The sequence below is a fragment of the Marmota flaviventris genome, chromosome 19 (genome assembly GCF_047511675.1).
Source record: "Marmota flaviventris isolate mMarFla1 chromosome 19, mMarFla1.hap1, whole genome shotgun sequence".
NCBI lineage: Eukaryota > Metazoa > Chordata > Mammalia > Rodentia > Sciuridae > Marmota > Marmota flaviventris.
In genome coordinates this window covers 15,463,941-15,489,223 of record NC_092516.1, presented here as the reverse complement: position 1 = coordinate 15,489,223, position 25,283 = coordinate 15,463,941, and the positions used below count along the sequence as shown (strand labels likewise).

Sequence of the window (25,283 nt, the reverse complement as noted above, 5' to 3'; positions counted from 1 at the left end):
TCTTTCCCCCCGTTTCTCTCCACCAGAACATCCACAGGACCCAACCCACAAAACGAAAATGATACTATCAAGAAAACGAAAAGACAACCCAGAGTATGGGAGAAAATATTTACACATCATATATCTGATAAGGGAAATGTAACTAAAATATATAAAGAACTCTTGTGACTCAATATTAAAAAGATAACAAACTCAAGTTTAAAAATGGACAAAGGATTTGAATAGATCTCTCTCCAAAGAAAATACCCAAATAGGGCTGGGGTTGTGGCTCAGAGGTAGAACACTTGCCTACCATGTGTGAGGCACCGGGTTGATCATCCTCAGCACCACATAAAAATAAAATAAAGATATTGTGTCCACCTATAACTAAAAATATATATATTTAAAAAAGAAATATACAAATAACTATTAAGCACATGAAAAAAATGCTCTACACCAATAGCCTGAGGATAATGCAAATTGAAGGTATCAATCCACTAGGGTGGCTATCATAGAAAAAAAAAATCAGCTAATCAACAGGTGTTGGCAAGCATCTGGGGCAATTGGAACCCTCACATTTTGCTGATGTGAGAAATTGAAAACAGTTTGGTAGTTCCTCAAAAAATGAATTATGATACAACCCAGCAATTCCATTCCTGGTTCTATACCAAGAGAAATTAAAAGATATGCTCACGTACCCAAATGTTCATAACAGCATTATTCATAAGAGCCAAGAAGTGAAAAAAAACCCAAATGGTATCAACTTATGAATGGACAATCAAAATATGCTCTATCCAGACAATAGTATGGTATTTGACAATAAAAAGGAATGAAATACTGATTTATGCTCTAGCATGGATGGACCTTAAAAACATTACACAAAGTGAAAGAAGTCAGGCACCAAAGACAATGTATTGACCAGGCGTGGTGGCCCATGCCTGTAATCCCAGCAGCTCCGGAGGCTGAGGCAGGAGGATTTCGAGCTTAAAGCCAGTCTGAGCTAAGGCAAGGTGCTAAACAACTCAGTGAGACCCTAAATAAAATACAAAACAGGGCTGGGGATGTGGCTCAGTGGTTGAGTGCCCCTGAATTCAATCCCCAGTACCCCGCAGCCCCCCAAAGACAATGTATTGTATGACTTCATTTACACAAAATGCCCAGAACAGAAAAATCCACAAAGAGAGAAAGTAGATTAATGGTTGTCAGGGGCTTGGAAGGGAGTTTGGAGGATCAGAGAGTTATTACATATAAGTAGCAGGGTTTCTTTTGGGGGTGATGAAAATGTTCCAAAATTGCTTGAGGTTGATAGCTACACAACTCTGAATATAGTAAAAGCCACCAAATTATACACTTCAGATGGGTGAATGGTATGTACCGTATGTGAATCATATTGCAATAAAGCTGTTACCCAAAACGAAAACACCAAAATCCCCACAACCCAGTTTGCTCTCACAAGTTTACTACATTGTGAGGTAGCAGAAGAGATGGCAGATGGGAGGGGAAAGTGCTCCAGCTCCTACAAGCCCTAGCCCAGTCAGTCACCTGCCTGTTCCCTCCCACAGGCTCAGGCCTGGGAGCAGCATTGGCCACATACACCCAGGATGGTTGCTAAAGCTCAGATTCCCTCTCCGTGGTGGATTTGAGAGTTTTTGTTTGTTCGCTTGTTTGTTTTGAACTCAAAGGATTGAACTCAAGGGTGCTCCACCACTGAGCCACATCCCCAGCCCTTTTTTATTTTTTTACTTTGATACAGGGTCTCACTAAGTTGCTGAGGCTGGCCTCGAACTTGCAATCTTCCTACCTTAGTCTCCTGAGTTGCTGGGATTATAGGTCACTGGGCCTGGCATGCCCACCATAGAGCCAGCCAGGTGGCCCACCTGTAGCTCTGGAAAGACTCCATGAAGTGACCCCTTTCCTGTCTCTTAGCCAGTGCAGCCCTTCCGTTCCACTGTGGGAGGCAGGCTCCAGGATGAGAGCAGGACCACGTGTGCGTTTCTAGTTTCATTTGCCTATATATTTGCCTAGGAAAAGACCTGGAATAATTGACCCCAAGCCTTTTTACAGGGGTTGCTTCTGTGGGGTTCACTGGTGAAGGAGGGCCACAGAGAGGGAGAGAATTTTCCCTTTTAATTTTACACCTCTGATAACACATGTTAAAAAATGTACAGCGAGCATGCCTACCTGACGTTACATTTGAAATTTAAAAAAGACAAAAACCAACTTCCTCTTCCAAAACTCAGAGTTGCAGTAGGTGGAGAAATGAAAGGTGACTCTTATTTTTTCTTATTTGTGCTTTTCTTTCTTTGCTGAAGCACCAAGGGACTCAGATTACTTTTGCAAAACTCATTTTAAAATGTTACTTACACACACACACACACACAAACTAAACAGATCCTGGTTGCTCTGGATTCTGCGGCCACCTGACCTTTGCTTGGCTGCGGCTTTGCACTGTCACCCCTGAAGATGTAAATCGACAGAGAAGCCCAGTCAGCAGAACCCTGGGGCCAGCAGGGAGGCCAGGCTGCTGAAGAAATGCTGGGCGGGGCAGACAAACTGAAGCCTCACCTCCACTGGGTTTGTGGTCTAGTGCCTCTGGCTGCAGGGTTCTGAGTACTTCTAGAAGCAGCTCCCCCCACCCTCAAGCATGGATCGTGCCTGATCAGATCTAACGGGTTCAGGATAAATGTTAACTTAAACTATCAGAGAGGGAGAGAGCTGGGGGGCCAGGTGCTGCTGGCATATGATCCAACCACTGCTTTGAGTAATTGCAGGGAGATAACTTAAGAGAACCCAGCTTCCTTCCTGTGGCCCCAAGGGGTGATGGGCCAGATGGTCGGCCACAGTCTGACCATATCCAGACAACAGTTTTCTGAGGTCTTTTGGGCAGCTCCAGCCGGAGCATTTGCCTCTAACTTAGGTTCATGTGGCAACAGAGAGGTGACTCACTAGCATGGCCCTGCCTCCTCCAGGGAGAGATCCATAAATACCTACTTGCAGCAGTGAGTTGGGGAGGGTGTGTGGAATATCACCTCATGGCCAACCAATGTCCATGGAAGAACTCTGGGGTGAGATACTGGAAGGCAAGAGATACCCGGAATTACCACCATCACCCCCACGCTATAGGCCAGAGATCCACGTATTACCACATTTGATCTTCACTGCTTCGTTCTTTGATATGATCAGAACATGCCTGACACACTGCAGGTGCTCAAGAAATACTTGCAGAATGAATGAATTAATCTTCACAGCAGCTCCTAAGAGGTAGCTATTGTCATCATCATATAGACATTCAATGTATGTTACATTATGTCACATTAATGTTGTTATATGTAACAGTATATTGCAGGAATGAGCAACTGAGGCCCTAAGAGAAGGAACTTTCCTAATGTCACACCCTGAGAAACAGCTCAGCTTTGTGATTCCCAAGCCAGCCCCTGGTTTACACACTGTATTAGTTTCTTACTGCTGCTGTAACAAATTTCTACAAATTTAGTGGCTTAAAATGACACAGATAATTGTCTTATTGTTCCCAAAATCAGAAGTCCCAGATTCAAGGTGTTTTCAGACACTTTGAGTTCCTTTTTGGAGGTCTCAGGAGAGAATTGGTATTCTTACTTTTTGTAGTTAGTCGAGATTATGTGTATTCCCCTTTTTGCTGGTGTCTTCATTTCTCCTTGAATTCTCGCCTCTATTTTAAGGATCCCTGTGATTATATTAGGACCATCTAGATAATCCAGGCTACTTTTCCCATCTGAAGATCCTTAATTACATCTGCAAAGTCCCTTTTGCCATGTGTAAGGCAACACATTTACAAGTTCTGGGGATTTGAATGTGCTCATCTTTGGGGGGCCATTATCACATCCACTTACCCAGCTGTCTTTATAACCCTGGGTTTTGTTTGCAAGGAAGTGGATAACCCAATTTAAACGGAAAGGAAGTGGATAAAGCCTATCTGAAGGTAAAATTAGGGAAAAGTGTACTGGAAGGATTTGAAACACCTGAGGAAAGAGGAAGAATGATAAAATTTGAGGATCTCAAAAGACTTCAGTTTTATTTACAGGATTATTATTATTATTTTAAAAGACTTGAAGCGAATCTCCAAATATTAACAATTTTGAATGACGGAAAATGAAGGTTGCTGTGTTGTGCTCTAAATTTATTGCATTAGTCTAAAAAATAACACTCAAATAGTCTGCACAGAAGAACCTGGGTCTTTGGAGGCTGGGGAAGGCTGGCTTTGGCTGGGGCACCTGAGACAAGTTACTCAGCTGTAAAATGGGATAATAATTATGCCTGAAGGAGCCCACACGTGATTCTCCTATCAGGAGGGCAGGGGCCAGGCCGTGAGGTCACTCGGGGCTGCAAAGGAAGCTTGTGATGAGAATCGAGCCGGCAGAATGGATTCCGTGCAAACTTGGGTTTCTTGCGGGATCCCCACCCCAGTTGGGAGGAAACCGCAGCGCAGCACCGCCCCCAGGTGGCCATAGGCAGCATCACATCCATAGAAATTGCAAAAATCAAATTCGACCCATGTGAAGATCGGATGTTAATGTTTAACATTTAGGAACTAATCTTTCTTTTTTAATGATGGCTTCCTACAGTACTTCTTGAGCCGGGGACAAGAGTACCGTAACTCCAGGACTGCCAAGGAAGCTAGGGGGCGAAGCGCAGAGGCGACAGGATGGAGGCCGGTCTCATAATGGGCATGCGCAAACTTATAAAGGCGGAGCTTACAGAGAACAAGGCACCCTCGTCATCACACTAACATAGGCTGAGTGGCTCAACGTCTGAGCGGGCGGTAGCGTGGCCGAGTGGTCTAAGGCGCTGGATTTAGGCTCCAGTCATTTCGATGGCGTGGGTTCGAATCCCACCGCTGCCACAGCCAGATGGTGTCACTTTTGTATCTTTATATTTTTCAATCCCCCTTCAGTGTCTTATCCCTCTTCTCCTTTCTGATACTTCATTTTTTCTAACGAAATGGGGGAAGAATAAGAGAAAGAAACCTTCCAACTCTAGCCCAGTACACAAACTTCTCTTTCACCTATTAATTCCATTTCCTTCAAATAAAATAAACAACTCCTCCCTTTCTTCAGGGGAATCACATCTGGGATACCTTGCAAAGTTCCCGGCAGGAAGCATTAATTGAATGTTTCCAGTCCCCGGAACACAGGGAGTGGAACTCTTTATCTCTCAAGGACAAAAGTTGAGGCGGTGGAGGGGAGGAGGCTGGGCTCAGGAATGGAGTTAGAGAGGGTCCCTTGCTGGCCCAGGTCCTTGGGAGTGCTACCCCTGACACCCATGGACTTCTGTTGGCAGAGCAGATGGCAGGGGACTGTGGAGGGGCTGGGGGAGTTGGGTCTGGCCTCCCATTGGGATGCCAACCTTAATGTCTCAGCTGAGTTGATTCACTTCTCATTGGTCCTCAGGCTTGCTTTAGGGTCCTTCATTTTCACTGCACAACTAGGAGGCTGCTGGAAGCCCAGCTCATCCTGAGGCTGCAGGATGGACCAGGCGGACAGCGTCCAGCGGCAGCAGTTACAGACGTTGTAAATTCATGAATTACACCCGTGAGGAATGTCTGCCTTGCAGGGTGCTAACCTGGCCCAGGAGAAGCAAGGAGGTGACATTTAGCTGGACCTGAAGTTGAGAGACTAGCCAAGGGAAGGTTGGGAAGAGATTTCCAAGAACAGGAAAACCTTTGTGGCCGGCAGGCCAGAGCCTGGTGAGTCCGAGGTGCCAGTTAAAGGAGGCAATTAAATGCCACTGGGCAGAAGATTGGACAAATGGCAAGAGATGAGGCTGAAGAGACAGGCGGAGAGGGCTGTGAATGCCAAGGTCAGGCTCTGAATCTGACCCCAGGAGCAATGGGAAGCCATTGAAGGGTTTTAAGCCGGAGAGTGGCATGTTCTAACTTGGGATTTAGAAAGCTCAGTAGGGACATGGGACTCTATCAAGGTTACTGCTGTTGTTGGGAGAAAAGACAGAGGTTTATACCATGGTGGAGGCAGTATGTAGGACTGAAAGGTGGGCCAGAAAGACATTGTGGAGGTGGATCTGACAGAACTCACTGGTGAGATTGTGAGGAGGAATGTTTCAAAATGATACCCAGGGGCCAGGCCAGGCAGCAACCTGTAACCCCAGCATCTCAGGAGGCAGGAGGATCATGAGTTCAAAGCCAGCCTCAGCACAAGCGAGGCACTAAGCAACTCAGTGAGATCCTGTCCCTAAATAAAATATAAAATAGAGCTGGGGATGTGGCTCAGTGGTAGAGTACCCCCCCCCCCAAAAAAAAAAAAAGATACCCAGGGGCTGGGCCTAGGCCACTAATGGCTAATGTGACTCTCCTCTTCCAGGGATGATGGAACACAAAGCAGAGAAAGGATGGGTTTATGGGAAAGATGATAAATTCAGTTTCAGTTTGGTTCACATTGAGTTTGAGGAGCTTGTGGGATAATGGATAGAACCCAAGGTTGGACACAGGAGTCTGGAGGTGGAGACTGGGGGTGAAGCTCAGTAGTAGAGCTCTTGCCTAGCATGTGTGAGGCCCTGGGTTCAAGTTCAATCTCTGGCAATGAAAAAGAAAAGAAGTCTGGAGGTCAAGAAAGCACTCTGAGCAGATGACACAGATTTGGGAGGCATGAGAGACTGAGGCCATGGGAGTGGATGAACTCACCCAGAAGACCAGAGGGAGAAGGGGGCCAAGACAGAGTCCCTAGGAACCAAGAAGAATGTTTTAAGGAGTTCTACGGGAACCGACTATATTGAATCCTAGGAAGAGGTTTGGCAAGATAGAGACCAGCTTTATGATTTATGGGCAAGGTCATTAATGACCTTTATTAGAGCCTCGTTGAAATGGGTTGAAGAAATGGAAACACAAGTATAGAGAACTCATCACAAAAGAGGGGGGAGAAATAAATAGAGAGGGAATAGGGAGTCAAGGGAGGACATGTATACATAATATTTTTTTCAGTGTTGGAAATTGAACCCAGGGCCCCATACACACACAAGCTAGGCAAGCACTCTACCATTGGGCTACATCTCCAGCTCTCAGGAGGACATTTTAGATGCCCCACGTTGGATCTATAGTTGATAATAGCTTCAGTACTGACAGGGAAAGCTTGTCACTTTGCCTTGATGTTCCATTCTGATTGGTGATACTGTTTCTTCATTCATGTTTCTCTTAGTGCCTTCAAATAAGCCAGGACTTCCTCCCACTCAGAACCTCATGGAGGCTGATTATCTGGGGGAGTCTCTAAATACTTTTTTTTTAATTAAAAAAAATTTTTTTTAGTTGTAGTTGGACACAATACCTTTATTTATTTATTTTTAAAATGTGGTGCAGAGGACCAAACCCAGCCCCTTGCACATGTAGGCGAGCGCTCTACCGTTGAGCCACAACCCCAGCTCTTCTAAATACTTTTCAATCTGTCTGTTGGTTGGAGGTGTCAACTTCCTTTAGGAAGCTTTCTTGGCATAGGAACCTATGTTGCCCTCCAGCTCAGGGTTTAAACATTTTACTTTCAGAAGCTCAGAGAAGCAATGGCTTGGAGAAATCTAGAAAACAAAGAAATTGATCCTTGGCTTTGGGGTTTCAAAGGGTGAGGTCAGGCAGTAAACAAAAGATCTAGAAGATAATGTGAACAGTGTGAGTCTGTTTTTTCTACTGAGAACAGATTACTCAGGCTAGGTGCGGTGGCGCAGCCTTGTAATCCCAGGGGCTAGGGAGGCTAAGTCAGGAGGATCACAAGTTCAAAGCATAGCCTCAGAAAAAGTGAGGCACTAAGCAACTAAGTGAGACCTTGTCTCTAAATAAAATACAAAATAGGCCTGGGGAAGTGGCTCAATGGTTGAATATCCATGAGTCCAATTCCTGGTACCAAAACAAACAAACAAACAAACAAAAAACAGAACTCAAGATTGGTAGAGAATGGAAGTAGAGAAAAGAAGGAGGTGAGTTTAGATGCCAATGTGTTACTAAGAAGAAAGAGAGCCCAAGGACTGCCAGCCTCAAAAGCCTGAGGATTGTTGATACGAGAGAAAGAGGTAGATCCCAGACCTGGCGTGGTCAGGGTAGGGGGGGAGACCCCTCCACCCTGGGTGCGATGGTATACGAGTTCCCCCAACACCCAGGTTAGAGGGACCTCTTCCCTAAAGAAGGGAGTCCCCTCTACCCTGTGTGCGGTGGGAGCTCCCCCCGACAACCAGGTTGGAGGGGACCTCCCCATAGAGGGGTGCGACACCCAGGTTAGAGGGAACCTCCCCCACTAGAGTGTGGAGTCCCCTCTACCCTGGATGTCAGTGCGAACTCTCCCTGACACCCAGGTTAGAGGGACCTCCCCCCGCCCTGAGGAGGGAGTCCCTTCTACCCCACTGCGTGGTTTATGAACTACCCCCCCCAGACACTCAGGTTATGGGGACCTCCCTCCTCGAGGGGGGAGGCCTCTCTACCCTGGCTGTGGTGGTATAAGAGCTCCCCCTGACACCCCGTTAGAGGGATCTCCCTCCTAGAGGGCGGAGTCCCCTCTCCCCTGGGTGTAGATGGGGGCTCCCTGGATACCCAGGTTAGAAGGACCTCCCCCCTAGATGGCAGAGTCCCCTCTCCCCTGGGTGTAGATGGGGGCTCCCCCTGACATCCAGGTTAGAGGGACCTCCCCCCTAGAGAGGGGATTCCCCTCTACCCTGGGTGCGGGTGCAGAACAGAAATAACTGAATGTTGTAGTTTGGCCTGTGGCTTGGGAAGCTCCTTCAAGTTACTCCAGCTGTAGAGAAGTGACCCCCACCCCATCCTGCTCTTTGACATTAAATCCAGCCCCATATTCCTCTTCTAAAATGTCAACAATAGAAAACTACATTATAAGGGTGGCCATAACAATTAAATAAGATCATATAGATGAAAATCCTTGCAAGCTGTCAAACATTAAACAGACAAAAAGGATTATTATTGATCTTTAAAACATTATATACACACGTGCAATGCCACCTAGAAGGCCAGCATGCCATTTTAAGCTCCTTCACAAACTGTCTTCCTTGTTCATCAGAGTCACATTCTGAGATGGTCGATGACTGCCATAGTTGGTATGACTGCTATCGTTGACTAGCACATTCCTTCCCTTCCACCACAGGCTGGTGATGGCTTTCTCTTCTGCCACGATCCGTGGTGTTTGCTCAGTCAATTCCATGTCTGCACATTATGATGTACATATATACATGGATCTATTTACACACTGAAATCTTGGTATCCACAGTTGATCAACATGATAAGAGGTGCAATTTCTATGGGGAGCAGGGTTGGATTAATAAATTCTGTGGTCTTAACCTTTAAAGATGATAATGATCAATCACCACTACCCCTCATTAACAAATAGGAACAATACTAAGTCGTAAAATATGACCAATTAAACTGTTTTCCCCATTATAACTATATTGGTACTTTTTTGAGACACCCAATACTTGACAAAGTTTCTTTTATCCTGCCCGATCTGGAATTGAAACTTGTGTTTACCATGCTGAATCATCTCCACAAGCATAAACCGGGAACCCCCAAAAGCCAAGTTGGGCTGGGCAGAAAGAAACCTGTCTGGGTCTCTGGGTCCCTCCAAGCTCCAGCTCGTTTGTGTGAATGGGAGAACCCACAACGTTTGAATGGGGAGGATCAAACGAAACGTTACTAAAATGGGTTTAACCCAAGATTCCGAAACGATATCGATGAAGATGCCCAAAGAAGCCCGAGAGGGGTGGAAGATCCACTATTCCGGGAAATGGCTGCAGGAAATGCAAACTCCACCGACGCCACCCACAGGTACTGGCCCACAGACCCCCGATCCGGGAGGCGGGGCTGGAAAGGGGTGGAGCCAGAGGGAGTGGGCGGGGCCAGGGCCGCATTACAACAGGGAGGGAATGGACACAGGAGGAAGAGCCAATCCAGTCCCAGAAGGAGAAACCAAAGGATGGGCTCAAGCGTAGGGGTGAGGCCAGAAAGTGGGCAGAGCCAGAGCAGGGAAGTGTCCGGGGGGCGGGCCGGGACTGGGCAGGCGTGGGAAGGCCAGGAAGGCCTGGAAGACCGAGCAGGCTGAGGCTGGGACTCTCAGAAACTGGGCCAGGCCGGGGGAGGAGCGAGAGGCGGGGCCAGGACTCAGGGGGCGGGTCAAGGGCGTGGCTAGGGCGCAGGCGGCAGAGCGGAGGCGAGCCCACACGCGGAGGGCGAGGCGAGTACAACCCAGGAGGCTGATGGGGGCGTGGCTAGGCCCAAGGGGCGGGGTCAGGACCCAGAGGCCGGTCCAAATCCCGAGGGCCAGGAGGGGAGGGTACTAGCACCGAGAACCCGGGCAGACAGAACTGAGCAGGCGCTCCAAAGGGGCGAGAGGTCAGACGCGCCTCCCCGCCGCCTGCACGGGCTGCAGGCGTAGGAAATGCAGGGCGAGGCCGAGCAGGCCCAGGAGAAACAGCAGCCCGAGCAGCAGCCGCAGGAGCGTCTGCGACGTGGAGCCGCTGGGCTGCCGGGTCGTGGACTGCACGTACCGCTCCACCGCGTCGGCGAAGCTGAACTTGTCGGGAGAGTAGCCCAACTGAGCACGGGCCTTGGCGATCTGGAAGGTGTGCGTCACTGCCACGCTGAGCACCTGCGGGAGAGGCGGGACAGCCAGGGGCCTGGCTAGTGGATAGGGCGAGCATCCTCGACCTTGTTTATGGAGGGGGAAAAGAGAACTTAGGCATTGCGCACAGAGATTTTAAAGGACCCGGCTGCTGCGTCTTGCTCCTGCAGTGTCCCAACGGGCAGGGGTTCAATCCCTCCCAGCCAATTAGCAGTGCGTCCCTAAGACAGGAATTCAATTATGCACAAGTGATCACTCTCTAAGGTCTGATCTGCATTTTCCCTGCCACTGGGGCCCACAGTCTTCAAGAGTAATAATGACAGCTATCATGAAATATACCATGTGCCTTCCCTGGGCCCAAACCTTTATATGCCTTATTTTATTTACTCTTCTAAGATGGCACCATCTCCTCTGGGCATATTTGAAAATTGAAGATCAGAGGGCTTAAATGACTTGCCCAGCGTCACACAGGAGAGCTCATTCTATCTAGCCCATGTTCTTCCCTGTCGTACTGGGTTTGGAGATGCCCTCTCACCTGTCTCATTTCTTCCTCTCTTGTTTCTCAGCTGGACATTGGGGAAGGGTCCACCAGCTGCTTGATTCTCCCATGGCAACTGAAGTAGTCTCTGGGGTCAAGCACCTGGTCTTGGACACTTCCATGGGACAGGGAGAGAGGCCAGCTCTTGTTCTTTTGGGCACTAGTTAGTTCAGGGATTTGGGGAGTGCAGATGTAAGCGTATTTTTAGCTGAGTTAATATTCCAAACATATTTATTGACTACCTATTATATAGAGATATAGCTGTGAACTAACACAGGCCCTGGCACACAATATTCTCAGAGATCAGGCTTAAATGTGACCTCATTCCTGACTTCCTCAGAGCTGGCTTAGGTGTCCCTTTTGCATACTTGGCATTCCTCATCATTTCTCTGGTAGCTGTCATCACAGTGTGTGGAGTTGCCTGGTTTATGATAAGGATGCCTTCCTTTTTAGACTGTGAGATCTCTGGGGGTAAGGACCATCTTCTTGCCTCCATTGCTCATTAGGTACCTGGCACACAGTAGGTGCTCAATAAATGATAAATGAAAAGCTGTAAATCAAACTGGAAAGCTGATTGGTATGTCACAGACTAGCCAGCAGAGGGTGCCTAAACCACAGCTGAAAAACTTCCCCAGCTAACTGAGATCTTGGGCTCCTGAGCTGAACAAGGAAATCTACCATTTAGACAGGAGGGAGTGGGGCCAAGTTTTTGCCTGACCACAATCCATTAGCACCTTGGCAGCTCTTTTGCACTACCAGGTGTGGTTCCTGATGCACTTGGCAAGCTAGCGATGAATCCTGGAGTCATTTAGGTCTGGGTTCGAATCCCAGTGATATTTTTTGAGTGAGCATGGGCAGGTTATTTCATTATGTGTCTCATTTCCTCCTCTGCAAATGGACATAACAGAATCTACAACTGACCACAACAGTGAAAATGAAATGGCATTCAGAGACTGGGCCTAGCATTCTCACTACCACTCAATAGATGGTCACTATTGTCATTCTCTCTGCTGGTCTGGAGAGCTCAAAGGAGAAATTATAGGTAGGTAACTCCCTCCTCCCTCCTCCTGGGTCAGAAAGCTCTAGACCTGAAGTCTAGTCAATTCCAGTAGGGTGTGACCTTGGGCAAGCCACTAATTTCTCTAACGATGTTCAGTGTCTCATGAATGGAGAGCATAACCATTTGCCTTTCCTAATGTAGCAGGGCATCAGAGAGCATCAAAGGAGACAGTGGACTGAAGGGTTTTTTCAAATAACCCCAAACACCAGCTGTTGTGCTACTGTTTGCAATCTGAATTAAAATAGCCTCTCTTTTAAGCTATATGTGCCAAGCAAATATAAAACTGTATCTTTGCTGGGTGCTGTGACATTCACCTGTAATCCCAGCAATTCAGGGAGGCAGAAGTGAGAGGATCACAAGTTCTAGCTCAGCCTTGGCCACTTAGCAAGGCCTTGTCTTAAAATAAATAAAAAGGGCTGGGGTGTGGCTCAGTGGTAGAGTACCTTGAGTTCAATCTGTAGTAGACAAAACCAAACAACCTGCATCATCATTACTAAAAGAATAGTATTCTGTACACAGTAGGTCTATACTTATTATCCAGTAAGCATGAACTGAGGCTGGGCCCACCAGGTCTTGTGTGTGTGTGCCTGTGGATGTGTGCCTGTGCACATGTACTGAGAGCTGATGATGGGGTTGGTGGTGTTCAAAAGCATGAATGTCATGGAGCTTGCTTTTGGGCTCCTCCAGTCTGTCTGGAAAGCTAAGTTGCATATGAGTGAAATAAGTTATGCAGGACTGGCTTGCACCAGGAGGGCACAACCAAAGCTGTGACTGGGATGATTATAAAAGTCCTGGACCAAACCTGGGACTAAACAGAAGGTTCTGAGATCTTAGCTAAGTATCCAGCTATGCTGTCCAGGGGTGAGGCGGCAGTAGGGATGTGCAGGGGCGGGGCGGGGGAAGAGGGGGTTCAGGGCCAGGGTCTTCCCTGTTAGCAGCCCACTTACCTCACTGCGAGTGAGCAGAGGGGGTACACTGCAGACGGGCCGAAGGATCAGGTGCAGGAACTCCATCACGGTGGCTGTGGGGAGAGGGGCCAGGGACAAGGGCCTCCCTCAGTGCAAACTTCAGGAGGCCCTCAGAGACCTATCAATGGGGGACATTATTTGCTTTGCTCAGGGTCCCTTTTGCAAAAGTCATTGGATTCCTTTCAATTAGCAGCACATGCTGGGGTACCTTCGTAGCTGGGAACCGAGTCACAAATAACCTGCTATGGCAGTAATATTAAAGACAGAGGTTTGGGGCTGGGGCTGGGGCTCAGTGGTAGAGCGCTCACCTCGCACAGGTGGGGCACTGAGTTTGATCCTCAGCATCACTTAAAAATAAATAAATAAATAAATAAATAAATATGTTGTGTCCATCTACAACTTAAAAAAAAATTGAAAAAAAAAAGAGGTTTTAGGTAAATGTGAGCCGACTTGAAGTCATCTCTAGAATTGCTCTCCTATTCTCTTGAGAGCAGTGCAGTGGGCCACTTTAAGAAGTACTGCTATGGGCTGGGGATGTGGCTCTGGGTTGAGCATCCCTGGGTTCAATCCCTGGCACAAACACAAAAAAAGAAATACTGCCACTTCCCTCCCGCCTGCTTCCCGCTGATCCTGACATCACTGGTCTAAGGTTTGCCTGGAGTATTTTTCTGTTCAGAGTCCCAGGGGGGCGGTCAGCAGTGTCAATCACGGTGGCAACACTGCACATGAGAAGTCACCCTGTGCGTGGGTGTGCCCAGGAGGGCACATTTGCAAATGTGGTGCATTTAAAATATAGCAGATTCCGCCAAAGGTGGGTCAGGACCACAGCCATTTGTGACTTGAGGGCTACCTGTCCCCTGGGGCTGATCACTCCGTGCCCGATGTCTGCTCTACATTCTAGCTGGAAAGAGGCCAGCAAAGGGCACTGGGGGTGGGACGGAGGACAGAAGCCAGGACACTGTGGAGAGGGGCGTGGGAGCAGGGGCTGACCTTCAGGATAAGCAGGAGAATCTAGGGTCAAAAGGAAGTTCCATGTGTCCCAAAGCAACCCTAACTTCAAGGTGACCTTGGGGAGAGGGCAACTCCAGGGCTCCCTCTCCCCTTGTCTGGTGTGTCTCCCCAGCTGTAGGGAGGCAGCCGTGCCTAGGCCTTGCAAGTGCGTTAGAGTGTAAACAGGCCCAGGCCCGTGGTGAGGGAAGTGAGGTGCCTTTGGAGTCTACATTAGAGGCCCCACATGTTCAAGGGCAGGGTAGGGCTTGGCTCACCTGCACGGCCTCTTTAAGTTTTGGGCCCTTGATACCTCCACACCACACTCCCTTATCTTAGTCTTGGTCCTGAATTTCAAATAAGGTAAAGCACTGGCACGTACACCTGGCACATGGAGGCCTTCACACACTCTCCTCTCCTTACCTGCCAGGTAAACCCAGGAAGTAGGCACCTGGATCCATGGCTGGTGGTACCCCAGCTTCTCAAACTGCAAGGGAACATGGCCTGAGATGAGATAGGTTGTCCACCTGCTCCTCCTACCCTGGGGCCCACAAAAGACCCCACCAACCCGCAGCCAGCCCCATGCCTGCACCAGTCTTGAAATGAAATCTCTCCTTGGTCTAGACGACTCATGGCAGGAGTTGAATGCATGGGATGAGTTTGAACCTGGGCTCATTCACATTATTTAATCATTATTTACATCTGCCCACGCCTGAAGACACTCCCAGGTACTGAAGTAAAATCGATTTTTCTAGAATTGATTTATCTGTTAAAGTGGGGGTGGGGGTGGGGGTGGACCCAGTAAATGTGGGGAAGATGGCAGGACAGTTCTGAAGGATCTACTAAAATCTAATGAAATCTCCAGGACAGCCATCCTGGCTGCCCCAGGATGAATTGTGTAATAACTCTCCAAGTCAGAGAGACCAAAACAAGGCGAGCAGGATGCAGAGAAATCGGAGCCCTCTTACGCTGTTGGAGAGATGGAAAATAATGTGGCCACTTTGGAAACCCACCTGGCAGCTCCTCTACAAAAGGCTAAACATAGAGTTTCCATATAACCTGGCAGATCCATTCCTAGGTATGTATGAAAACAAAACAAAACCTAATAAAAATGCATACATCAATGTTCTTTGTTCTATTCATAACAGCTCAAAAGTGGAGGAACCCAAATCTCTATCAACTGATGAATGGCCAAAACAGCATGGGGTCTAGCCACAGAATGCAGTATTTTGGCAATAAAATGGAATGAGCTAGGCCCAGTGGCACACGTCTGTAATCACAGAAGCTGGAAGATCGCAAGTTCAAGGCCAGCTTCAGCAACTTAGTGAGGCCCTAAGCAATTTAGTGAGACCCTGTCTCTAAATAAAATATTAAAAAGGGCTGTGGGTGTGGCTCAGTGGCAGAGCACTTACCTAGCCTGTGCAAGGCCCCTGCTTTTGTGTCATCCCCAGCATCACAAAATATAAAACTCCACAGGGCTCGAAGCCAACGTGAATCAGGAGGCAAGTCAGGAAGGAGCTGTGACAAGCTGGGTAAATACATGGCCTTACCCAGGGGCAGCCACAGCTCAGCTGCAGCCAGTTCCCATCTCGCGCAGGGGACCGTGTTGCCAGAGCTGGTTTGTAATATGAAATCTGATTTTTTGGAAGCAGGAGAGATGACAGGGAGAGACAGCAGGATTGCAGGTCCTCATCCCGGGAGCGGGTGGTGCTTGATACCTACCAGGGGTGCCATCCACTCAAAGAGGTTGACGCTTTCCCCGTCATTGATGTAGTAGGCCTGCCCGCTCTGAGGGGGACACAGGGACGGGGGACAGTCAGGCATCTGCCTGTCTGCTGACCCCTCCCTTTCCAATGGCTCTCAGCAGCTGCTCTAATCCCCTCATTATCTTGAGCAGCCCCCCAGGCCCAGGGACAGACCTGAGCCACTGCCTGTGAATTCTGGGGCCACCATACTGTGGGATCCCAATGCAGTCACCTAACCTCTCTGTACCTTAGTTTACCTGAGAAACAAGGAGAAACTAATGAAATCTCCCTCCTGGGCTGCTGTGAAGACCCAATGTGACAATATTTGCAAAATGCTATGCATTGGGTGGCTGTCATTTTGGAATCAACGCCAGCCTCACAGGATCTTTGTGAAGAGGTAATAATGCCCACTGGGGACCCAGCAACCCTGGGGAACCCCTGCCTGCAGCCTGTGGGACATCAGAGACTCACGGCCACGTAGCCCTTGGCCGCCGTGAGGGCTTCTGCTGCCAGCACGTGAGCCTGCACCAGATTGCGAACGTGGACCCAGTTCATCCGTGTCCTGCGGTCCCCAAATCGGAACATTAACAGCCTCCTCTTGATGTGGCTCTGGCACAGGGTGAGGGGGCAGTAAACGGAGGGACTCAGTCTGGGGTGGCTTTACATTTCTTCTGATGCGCACGGTCCCAAGTGTCTGGCTCCAGGCCAACCCCCTTGCACCGCCAATGCCACTCAGCTGGGGACATCCCGCCCTGGCACCACCTTTGATGACCCCACCTTCTGTCACACCCCACCTCTGATCCATCGGCAAGTCCAGGTGGCCCTGCTCTTAGGATTTACCCAGATTTGGCCATTTGTGACCCTGACTGCTGCGCTCATCTCCCACCTGGACACTGACCACAGCTTCCTGACCCGCAGCTAATCCCACACAGTGGGGGGCCCATTTATTCCCAAGGCAGACCATGTGTCTCCTGGCTGGAATCATCCCTGGGTGTCCAGCTTGTCACTGAAAGCTGATGTCCTGACAGATGGCCAAGAAGCCCTTCCTGGTCAGGCCCCGACTTTGCCTCCTACTGATGACTATGGCTTATCATCCGCCTCCTTGTGTGAGAACAGAAGCCCACAGCGCGGGAGTCCTCTGCTTTGTTCACTGATCTGTCTCAAAATCTAGAGCCGTCCCGAGCACATAATAGGAATTCAACAAATATTTGTTGAATGAATAACTGAAGGGAGGCGGGAAGGAGTCACTGGGGTTGACCTCACATCCCCCAAGAAGCCGGTCAACTTAAAAAACAGAAAACAGACTTAAGGCCCCCTCCGAGGCGTGTTCTGAAACCGCAGACTGCAGCATCACCTCCACTGGCCCCTGTTCCCCCAGGGCCTTCCACTCCCAGATGAGACTCAGCCACAGGAACCTCTTGCTGCTTCCCACATTGGCCAGGACCTTTCTCATCTCTCGGTGTGTGTCTGAGCTGCCTCCTCTACCTGGTCTACCTTCTCCCTGCCACCCCACTCCCCCCATTAACCCCTCAAGGAAGCCCTCCAGGACCCCTCGCCAGGCTCATCTTTTCATGTCCCTGTGCCCAGCCCTCACCATGCTGAAGCTGTAGACATGGTGGTATGTGTCGCTCTAACCAGGCTGTGAGCAATGTGAGGACAGGACCTTGTGGCTCTATGCCCAGTACCTAGCCTTTTCCAGAGAAGGTTTTCTGTAGCAAGACCCTTGCTTGCTAGTGTGAGATGACCCACCCAGCCCTCAGGGACCCATGTGTGAGCGGGGGCAATAGGATCCCCTCTGTCTTCCCAACCCACGCCTCGGTCTGTCTAGCAAACGTGACAGCTTTGCTCCTGGTAAGGCTGAGGGGCCCATGAACTGCTGGGGTCATGGACATCTGAGGGTCCCAGGCTCCGGACCCTCTGCCTCGGGCTCAATATGGTGACCACGGACAGGGAGGCCCCGTCAGTGTTGCTCATCAACCTGGCTCCCTCTGCCTGGGGTCCTGGAAGTCTGGGGTGACATACCGCCACTCGGGGTAGGTGCCTCTGCTCTTCAGGGCCGTAGATCCCTGGGGGCCGCAGCACACAGGTCCGAAGAATACCCCCTCCTAGAATATAGGGGTGGGTGGTCAGGAGATTGGGGAGGAGCATCCCATCAGGGAAGGAAAGCACCGTGCTGTCTACACCTCCTGGGCCTTCTCTGGTGTAGACCACCCTCTACCACTGGCAGTCCACCCTCCTGTGGGGAGACTCTCTCTGCAAGGTCTTGCGGGGCTAGCCATCTAGATGGTGGCCATGGGGCTCTTTCACCTAAAAGCAATACTGAGCATCATTATCACCAAGACCCAAATCCTAGAAGGCCCACCCTAAAGAGACTGGTCATCAGCTCCTGCCACCCAGGTCCTTGAACTGCCCCAACTCTGTCCTTTCCAAGACCTGTTGGCCATTTTTCTGGAAATCTATTTTCTAGAAGCTTTGCCACATTCTTTCAACCTAAGTTCCCTTTCTCCACACGTGAGCCAGGGCTGGCGTCTCTGCATCAACTCAACACCTGACTGCTACATCCCCCAACGTCCTCACTTGACAAAGAGGCCCAGAATGGCAGGTGAAATGGTGGCTCCCCGCCAAAAAAAGACATCCATATTCCAGAACCTGCAAATGTGACCCTATTTGGAAAGAAGGTCTTTGTATTTGTAATCTGGATCTTTAGATCATCCTGTATTATACAGCTGGGCCCTAAATTCAATGACAAAAGTCCTTATAAGAGATCCTCAGAGGGCCTGGGGTTGTAGCTCAGTGGTAGAGCGCTTGTCTTGCATATACAAGGCCCTGGGTTCGATCCTCAGCACCATACAAACTTAAAAAAAAAAAGAGAGATGCTCAGAGAAGAGGTGGCAGGTAAAGATGGAGGCAGGGCTGGAGTTGGACTTTTTTCTCTCTTTTTAAAAATGTTTTGTGAGGTTTATTCAAAGTTATTGTTGTAACTAAAATTTCCCTTTTGATACTAGCTATTGAATCCAGGGGTGCTTTACCACTAACCTATAACCCAGCCCTTTTCATTTCTTTTATTTATTTTTTTGAGACAGGTTCTCACTAAGTTGCTTTGGGCCTCACTAAGGTGCTGAGGCTGGCCTTGAACTTGCGATCCTCCTGCCTCAGGCTCCTGAGTTGCTGGAATTACAGGTGTGTGCCACCATGTCCAACCTGGGCAGGAATTCAGCAGCCACAAACCATGGAATGCCAGGGACTACCAGAAGCTGGAGGAGACATGGAAGGATTCTCCCCGAGAGCCTTTAGAGGGAAGTGGCCCAGCTCACACCTTGATTTCAGGATCTTGGCCTCCAGATGACTACAGAAGAAATTTCTGTTGTTTTAAGACTCCAAATTTGTGGTAGCCATAGGACACTAACATGCCCAGAGACAGGAGGACACAACTGCATTGATGCTGAGCTGGGATCTAGATCTCAGACTCAGCATCAATGTCAATGTCACAGGGTCCTCTGTGCCAATTTAGAGGGACAGTCCCAGCGACCAGCTTGGGTAGTAGGAAGTGGAAATCATCTGGGGTGAATATGGCTGGACTCCTGGAAGGCAGGTGTCAGGTGAGCTGCCCTGTAAACAACCTGCAGCTAAGTTTAAACTCTGGGTCCCTGGGGCATGGTGGAGGGAGGTCAGGTTGCATCTGACAGTGGCCAGTGGGGCACTGGGCAGCCACGTCACAGAGGGGCCAGGCCCAGGGTATCCATGACTCTCCTGACCATGGAAAGCTGTGGATGCTCATATAAATTATTCTCAGCCGGAGGATTAGGTGTCTGGCATGCAGGCTGTGGTCGGAGTAGGGAGGCCCCAGGTAGAGAAGAGAATTCAACCACAAGGGGTGTTTCCACTGGGATCAGAGGTGGACTCCTGGCTGGCCCAGGGTAACAGGGGCTGGGGAACATTTTAGAAAAACATGCCCGTGCATTAGAGACCTGCTCTTCTGTGCCTAATGTGCAGCATAGTGGTTAAACTCCACGCTCTGGCAGAGACTCCCCTGGGGTTCAAATTCCACCTCAACAACTTCACAATGGTGTGACCTTGAGTTAAGCCAGTTATTCGGTCTCAGTTTTTCTCACCTGTAAACTGGGACTAATGATTTCAAATATCCCTTGCTCTCTACACCGGCTTGGCTCCCAAGTTTAGATGATTTTGATCATAAAGGGAAACCAAGTCATCTGATTCTCTTTTGTTTCTGAATTTCAGAAAGCTTTCAGAGCTTTTTGCATATAAGATTAGCATGCAATAGAGGACCTGGTGTGTAGTAAGCACTGTTCACATTCTGTTATTATTTCTCTATAACCAGAAGAGAGAATGCAGTGAGGTAGCAGAGGCAGATTTTTCTGGAAAGCTATTGAAGGTTAGACTTTCAGGTTCTTCGTTTGTACCACCCTTCCACAGGGCTCAGCTCATTCTATATTTAATTTGTTGTACCCTTTTATCTAAAGAGGATCCCTACACCTGGATCCACTCCTATGAGACAAGAAAGAGACCTCAACCTTGGGTGAGCCCCAGCCTCTTCCCCACCAGATGGGCAGAGGCTGGACCAGACTCTTTTGAGACTGCCTTGCTGCAGGTGAAACATAGCAGGTGCTTAGGATGCTCTGAATGATGAAAAGCCAAAACCCTGGGGATTGTCCCTTGGAAGGAAGGCAGGTCCAGATACGTGTCAGCTAGAAGCCACAATCACCTGGGCATTTCAGAGAAGGCCCCTGGTGCTCACCTGGGAGAGGAGTCCCGTTGGCCATGAGGGTCAACTGGTCAGCGATGGCTTTGGTTCGGGAGTAGTGGTCTATGTGCTGCCGGGAGGGGGAGACAAGGAGAACAGAGCCACAAGATAGGGGTCAGCAACGCTACTGGCAATGCCCGGCCAGCCTGGCCCAGCCCAAGGCTACACCTTGCCTTTCAAATGGGAAGGTGTGGATCTGGGAGATGGCCAACCCCTGAGCCCCACTGCCTCTCTCTCCCTCTGGGTGGGAGGACAGGGCATCTCCTTCCAGAGTCACAGGAACAGAAGTGCACTGGATGCAAGGCAGTAAGACAACCAGGGCACCTTGACTCAGGGAGGCTCCTGCCAGCTCCCTATGTCTGCCCTGTGCCACTCACTGGTGCTGGTCACTCACTGGAGGAGTTACTTATGTTATCCTTTAGTGTTCCCGTGATGTTTTCACACTCATTATCTCATTTCCTGCCTTCCATGACCCCCTGGTAATCATCGTCAGATGAAGAAACAGTTCAGAGTGGTGAAGCCACTTGCTCAGGGTCACACAGGTCGAAAGGAGCTGGGGCTCAAGGCCAGAGGACTTTCACAACCCCTTCAACTTGACAAGCTAAAATAGGATCAGGCCTGTGCCACCCAGTTTTGGGTATCCCTTCCTGCTGGGACACACTCTGGTCCCACCCACCCCCTCTGGAGGTCAATACCTGGTCCAGGGGGAAGTATGGCACTGAGTCCTCATGGCCCTGCTCTATGGGTTTCCCGCCAAATGCCACGTTGACGGTGCTGGTGTAGATGAGCCTTGGAACCCTCCGGCGGACACAGACTGCAGTGATTGACACGTGCGCACCCGGGGCTGAGTGTGAGCACACCCACAGGCAAATCCTCTGGTCTCTTCCCTGTCTTCAACACACACCCCGACCCCCAGACCCTCCCATAATCCAGAGCAGCTCAGGAGGGAAGGTCTCCCCCAACTTGGGGTGGGTTGAAGCCTTGCTCCATGGGCCCTTGGGTGCCAGGCCCACTTCCTTCCAGTGTGGCTTTGGCCCCTGAGCCACCTTGCCAGGGACAGGTCAGATGAAAGTCTCACTCAGTGAGGACAGAGAAAAAAAAGACACTCCAGAATGAGAGAGAAAGTCAAGGTGCAGGACAGGCCCCCAGGGCTCAGGTGTGGGTCTTCCATTAGGGGATTCAGCGACTTGTCTCACGGCCCTCCCCTGCCCCCATGTTCCCTGCCACATTGACATTCCCATGCAGGGCCCCGAAAGGTCTGCACACAGGAAGGACGTGCTGTCCACAGGCCCTTGCTGGGCAGGCAGGGCCAGGCCGGGAGGGTAATGCCTCTGTCCCCCGACCCTGTCCCCCGCAGCTGGGCCTGTGGCAGGGGTGGGAGGGAAGGAGAGCACAGTTGGCACACAGCCTACCATCGATCAATAGTTTGGTGCCTCCGACATTTATAGATTCAATCTGTTCTTTTTGCAGCTAAAAGACAAGACATGGGTGGGAAGTCATGGTACTGTCCCCTGTCTTGTCCCTGAGGCCAGAGGCTGACCTTAGGGTCAAGCAGGAGAGAGGGGCGGCAGAAAGCCCGGCGGGCCCCCCACCACTGTGGGCAGGGGTCCTGGGAGGCCCACGGGGGTGTAGGTGCCCAGATCTGCACCACTTCCCTGATGGCCAGGGGGAGGTTCTGTCCCCATTTGACCCTTAGCTCTCTCGTCTGTAAAGTGAGGGTTGACCCTTCAGTGGTCACCGGGATTAAGTAAGACCCTTGGCAAGGGGTGGTGGCTGGCAGAGGGCTGGCCACAAAAGAGTGACTCAAAATATGCTGGATCCTTTTTGTGCTTCCAAAGTCTCAGTTTCCTTCTCTGTTAGATGACATAGGAATACTGTCCACCGTAGTTACACTGGGGTGGAAACACCCAGAACAAACTCTGCATAGCAGCTCCCTAGGCCCCAGGGACAGGGCAAGAGTCTACAATCCTCAATCTCATTTAATCCTTATAAAACCATCAAGAGGTGGGTTCCATATCTATTTCAAGACTATTTTTATTCTTAGCTGGGCCCGGTGGTGTACGCCTGTAATCCCAGTGATGCAGGAGGCTGAGGCAGGAGATCGCAAGTTCAAAGCCAGCCCCAGCAACAGTGAGGCACTAAAGCAACTCAGTTTGAGACCCTGATTCTAAATAAAATACAAAATAGGGGCTGGGGATGGGGCTCAGTGGCCAAGTGCCCTTGAGTTCAATCCCCAGTATCCTCAGTCCCCTCAAAAATTCAAACAGGGGCTGGGGGTGTGGCTCAGTGGAATTGCCTATTATGTGTGAGGCTCTGAGTTCTATCCCAGCTCTGTTAAAAAAAAAAAAAAAAAGCAACAAAGATACTTCAAGCAGTATAATGAAGAGGAAGTTTTCTCCCATTCCTGATTCCAAGTCTTCCTTTCCCCTCTCCAGAGGTAACTGTTGTTAATAATTTTGTGTATGTTTACAATCTTTGTTTAAATATCAGCATATATGCCTGTGCCTTTAAATAAACATTTATCCTAGCATTTTTTTTAAAAAGCCAACAAGATATCAAACACTGTTTTGCACCTTGGAGATTGTTCTGCTATGAACACATTCTGAATCACCTCATTTTTTTCTAATGGCTGTGAGGAATTTCACTGTGTGAATTCAAAACAGTTTATTTATTTATTTAATAGATACTTTTAAAAAATATTTTTTAGTTGTCAATGGACCTTTATTTTATTTATTTAAATGCGGTGATGAGAATCAAAGCCAATGCCTCACATGTGCTAGGCAAGTGCTCTAATACTGTACTACAACCCCAGCCCGAAGACTATTTATTGAAATAGTCCCCAACTGATGGGCATTTAGGTTATCTCCAGCGTTTCGTTATTAAAAGCAATGTCATCCATATACAAATAAGTATAATTTCTGATTAAAGGGTGTATGTGTGTTTTGGTAGATACTGTCACATGGGTTGTAACATAAGTAGTAGTAATGTCCTTACTTTCCAGGTGAGCAAAGAGAGGCTCAGAGAGGTTAACTTCCTCTAGGTCACATAGCTAGAAAGTGGCAGAACTAGTATTCGGTGTGGTGGATGTAGAATGCAGGCTGGGAATACCCAAATCCTTCCTGGAGGAGGTGACAGGCTACAGGTATACATGGGCACCAGTGGGTCTGAAGGGCAGAACAAGACTGGAACCCCACTCTGTCTAACCCCAGGTATGAATGACAGGGCCTCACCCTCTCAGCACCAGACATTCCATAGGAGGCCACGTGGAAGACACAGTCCACCCCTTCCAAGGCCCGGTTCAGGGCTTCCTCATCTCGGACATCAGCCTAAAACAGAAGAAGGAGTAGGGGTAGGAGGTTCAAGTCCAAGGCCAACTGAAATAATAACTCTGCATATTTCCAGGTCCCAGAGCTCGCCCCTGGCCCAGCCCTGGCCAAGCATCTTCAGGGTCAGGAAAGGCTGTGGGGCAGGGTTTACTACCTGACTCCACAGTTCACCCTCTTTATCTCTGGTCCCCATTCATCAGGGTCCCAGGGGCTGCACTGGGCATTTCTCATGCACTATCTCATCAACCCCCTGAGACCCTTGTGAAATAGATATTATTACTGTCCCCTTTCTGTTGATGAGGACACCAAGGTTCAGGGATGTGGAGCCTTGTGACTACCGCTGCCCAGCTGGGAGGTAAGAGGTGGAGCAGGAGTTCAGACGGTCTGGCTCCAGGGCCTGTGACCTCAAACCCAACCCTGGTTTCACAACAGACAGTGTTCCCACCACCACCATCACAGGTCCCCCGAGAACCCCGTCCTTGCACCTGGATGAACTCAGTCCTTGGGGGCAGTTCCCACTGGGGTCTGCGTAGATCAAGCAGGATGACAGAAGTGCCACTCTTAGCCAGGCTGGAACCCAGGCTAAAGCCCAGGTAGCCTCCTCCTCCTGTCACCAGAACCTTCTGCCTGGGTGCCTGAGTGGGTTTGGACTGAGTCTTCGGCTGTGGTGCTGGTGCTGGGGTTGTTGACCCCCGTCGGGGCCCAGTCCCTGGTGATGATGCAGCTCCTGGCCCAGGTCCTGACCCAGTTCCTGGGCCAGGTCTCAGAACAGCACCAGCTCCCAGCCCAGGCCCTGGAACCACACTGGGCCCTTGAGCAGCACCAGCTCTTGGCCCAGGCCCTAGAACCACACCAGGCCCTGGTCCAGGCCCTACAACAGCACTGGGTCCTGCTCCAAGCCCTGAACCAGACCCTACGCCAGGCCCTGGACCTGAGACCCCTCCCCTGGCCTGGCAGACAGGGCAGGTCTTCTCGCCCTGGCCTGCAGCTTTGCAGGTCTCTGGGGAGGAGCCTGTGGGGTTGGGCTTCATCCTTTATGGAGCCATGCAGACCCAGAAGTGGTCTACCTGTGGAGAAGAACAGAAGAAAGAACATTCTAGAACGGTCTCAGGACACACAGGTTATCAGACCCCTAAGGAGGGAGGAGAACTCCAGGTGGAAATCAGAGATCCTCAGGGTTCCCAGTGGACCTGACTCTTTCAGAACCTCAGGAACTTCCAGGGGAGTTGCTCCCTCCCACAGAGAGAGCTGAAGGCTGCAAAGCCTTGGATTTTGTGGCCAGGGAAACCAAGGCCCAACGTCACACACCACATGACTGAGATTTGT

General features: G+C 49.8%; 1 protein-coding gene and 1 non-coding gene across 2 annotated transcripts; one reads left to right on the top strand and one right to left on the bottom strand.

Annotated features, from left to right (window-relative positions):
• The first annotated feature begins 4,776 nt into the window (after nt 1-4,776).
• On the top strand, nt 4,777-4,858 carry Trnal-uag (transfer RNA leucine (anticodon UAG)). The gene has a single exon. It is a non-coding gene; the product is annotated as a tRNA-Leu (tRNA).
• A 5,485-nt stretch (nt 4,859-10,343) lies between these two features.
• Nucleotides 10,344-24,988, bottom strand: Sdr42e2 (short chain dehydrogenase/reductase family 42E, member 2). Its single transcript, XM_027948425.3, has 12 exons — nt 24,934-24,988; nt 24,443-24,627; nt 23,862-23,957; nt 22,044-22,101; nt 21,327-21,445; nt 20,626-20,701; nt 17,892-17,974; nt 16,341-16,478; nt 15,847-15,912; nt 14,548-14,611; nt 13,117-13,190; nt 10,344-10,598 (listed from the first exon to the last, which is right to left on the bottom strand). The coding sequence occupies exons 1-12, from the start codon at nt 24,986-24,988 to the stop codon at nt 10,344-10,346; spliced, it is 1,269 nt and encodes a 422-aa protein (XP_027804226.3).
• Between the last annotated feature and the right edge of the window lie 295 nt (nt 24,989-25,283).

What these genes read in the sequence shown, in the direction of transcription:
- Sdr42e2 (XM_027948425.3), bottom strand. Translation starts at nt 24,988, where the DNA reads ATGAAGCCCAACCCCACAGGCTCCTCCCCAGAGACCTGCAAAGCTGCA. An exon ending in CGGCCAAGGGCTACGTGGCC is followed by an intron (nt 15,913 to 16,340) that starts GTGAGTCTCTGA and finishes TGTCCCCCTCAG; the next exon opens with AGCGGGCAGGCCTACTACAT. An exon ending in TTCCTGGGTTTACCTGGCAG is followed by an intron (nt 13,191 to 14,547) that starts GTAAGGAGAGGA and finishes CTCTCCCCACAG; the next exon opens with CCACCGTGATGGAGTTCCTG.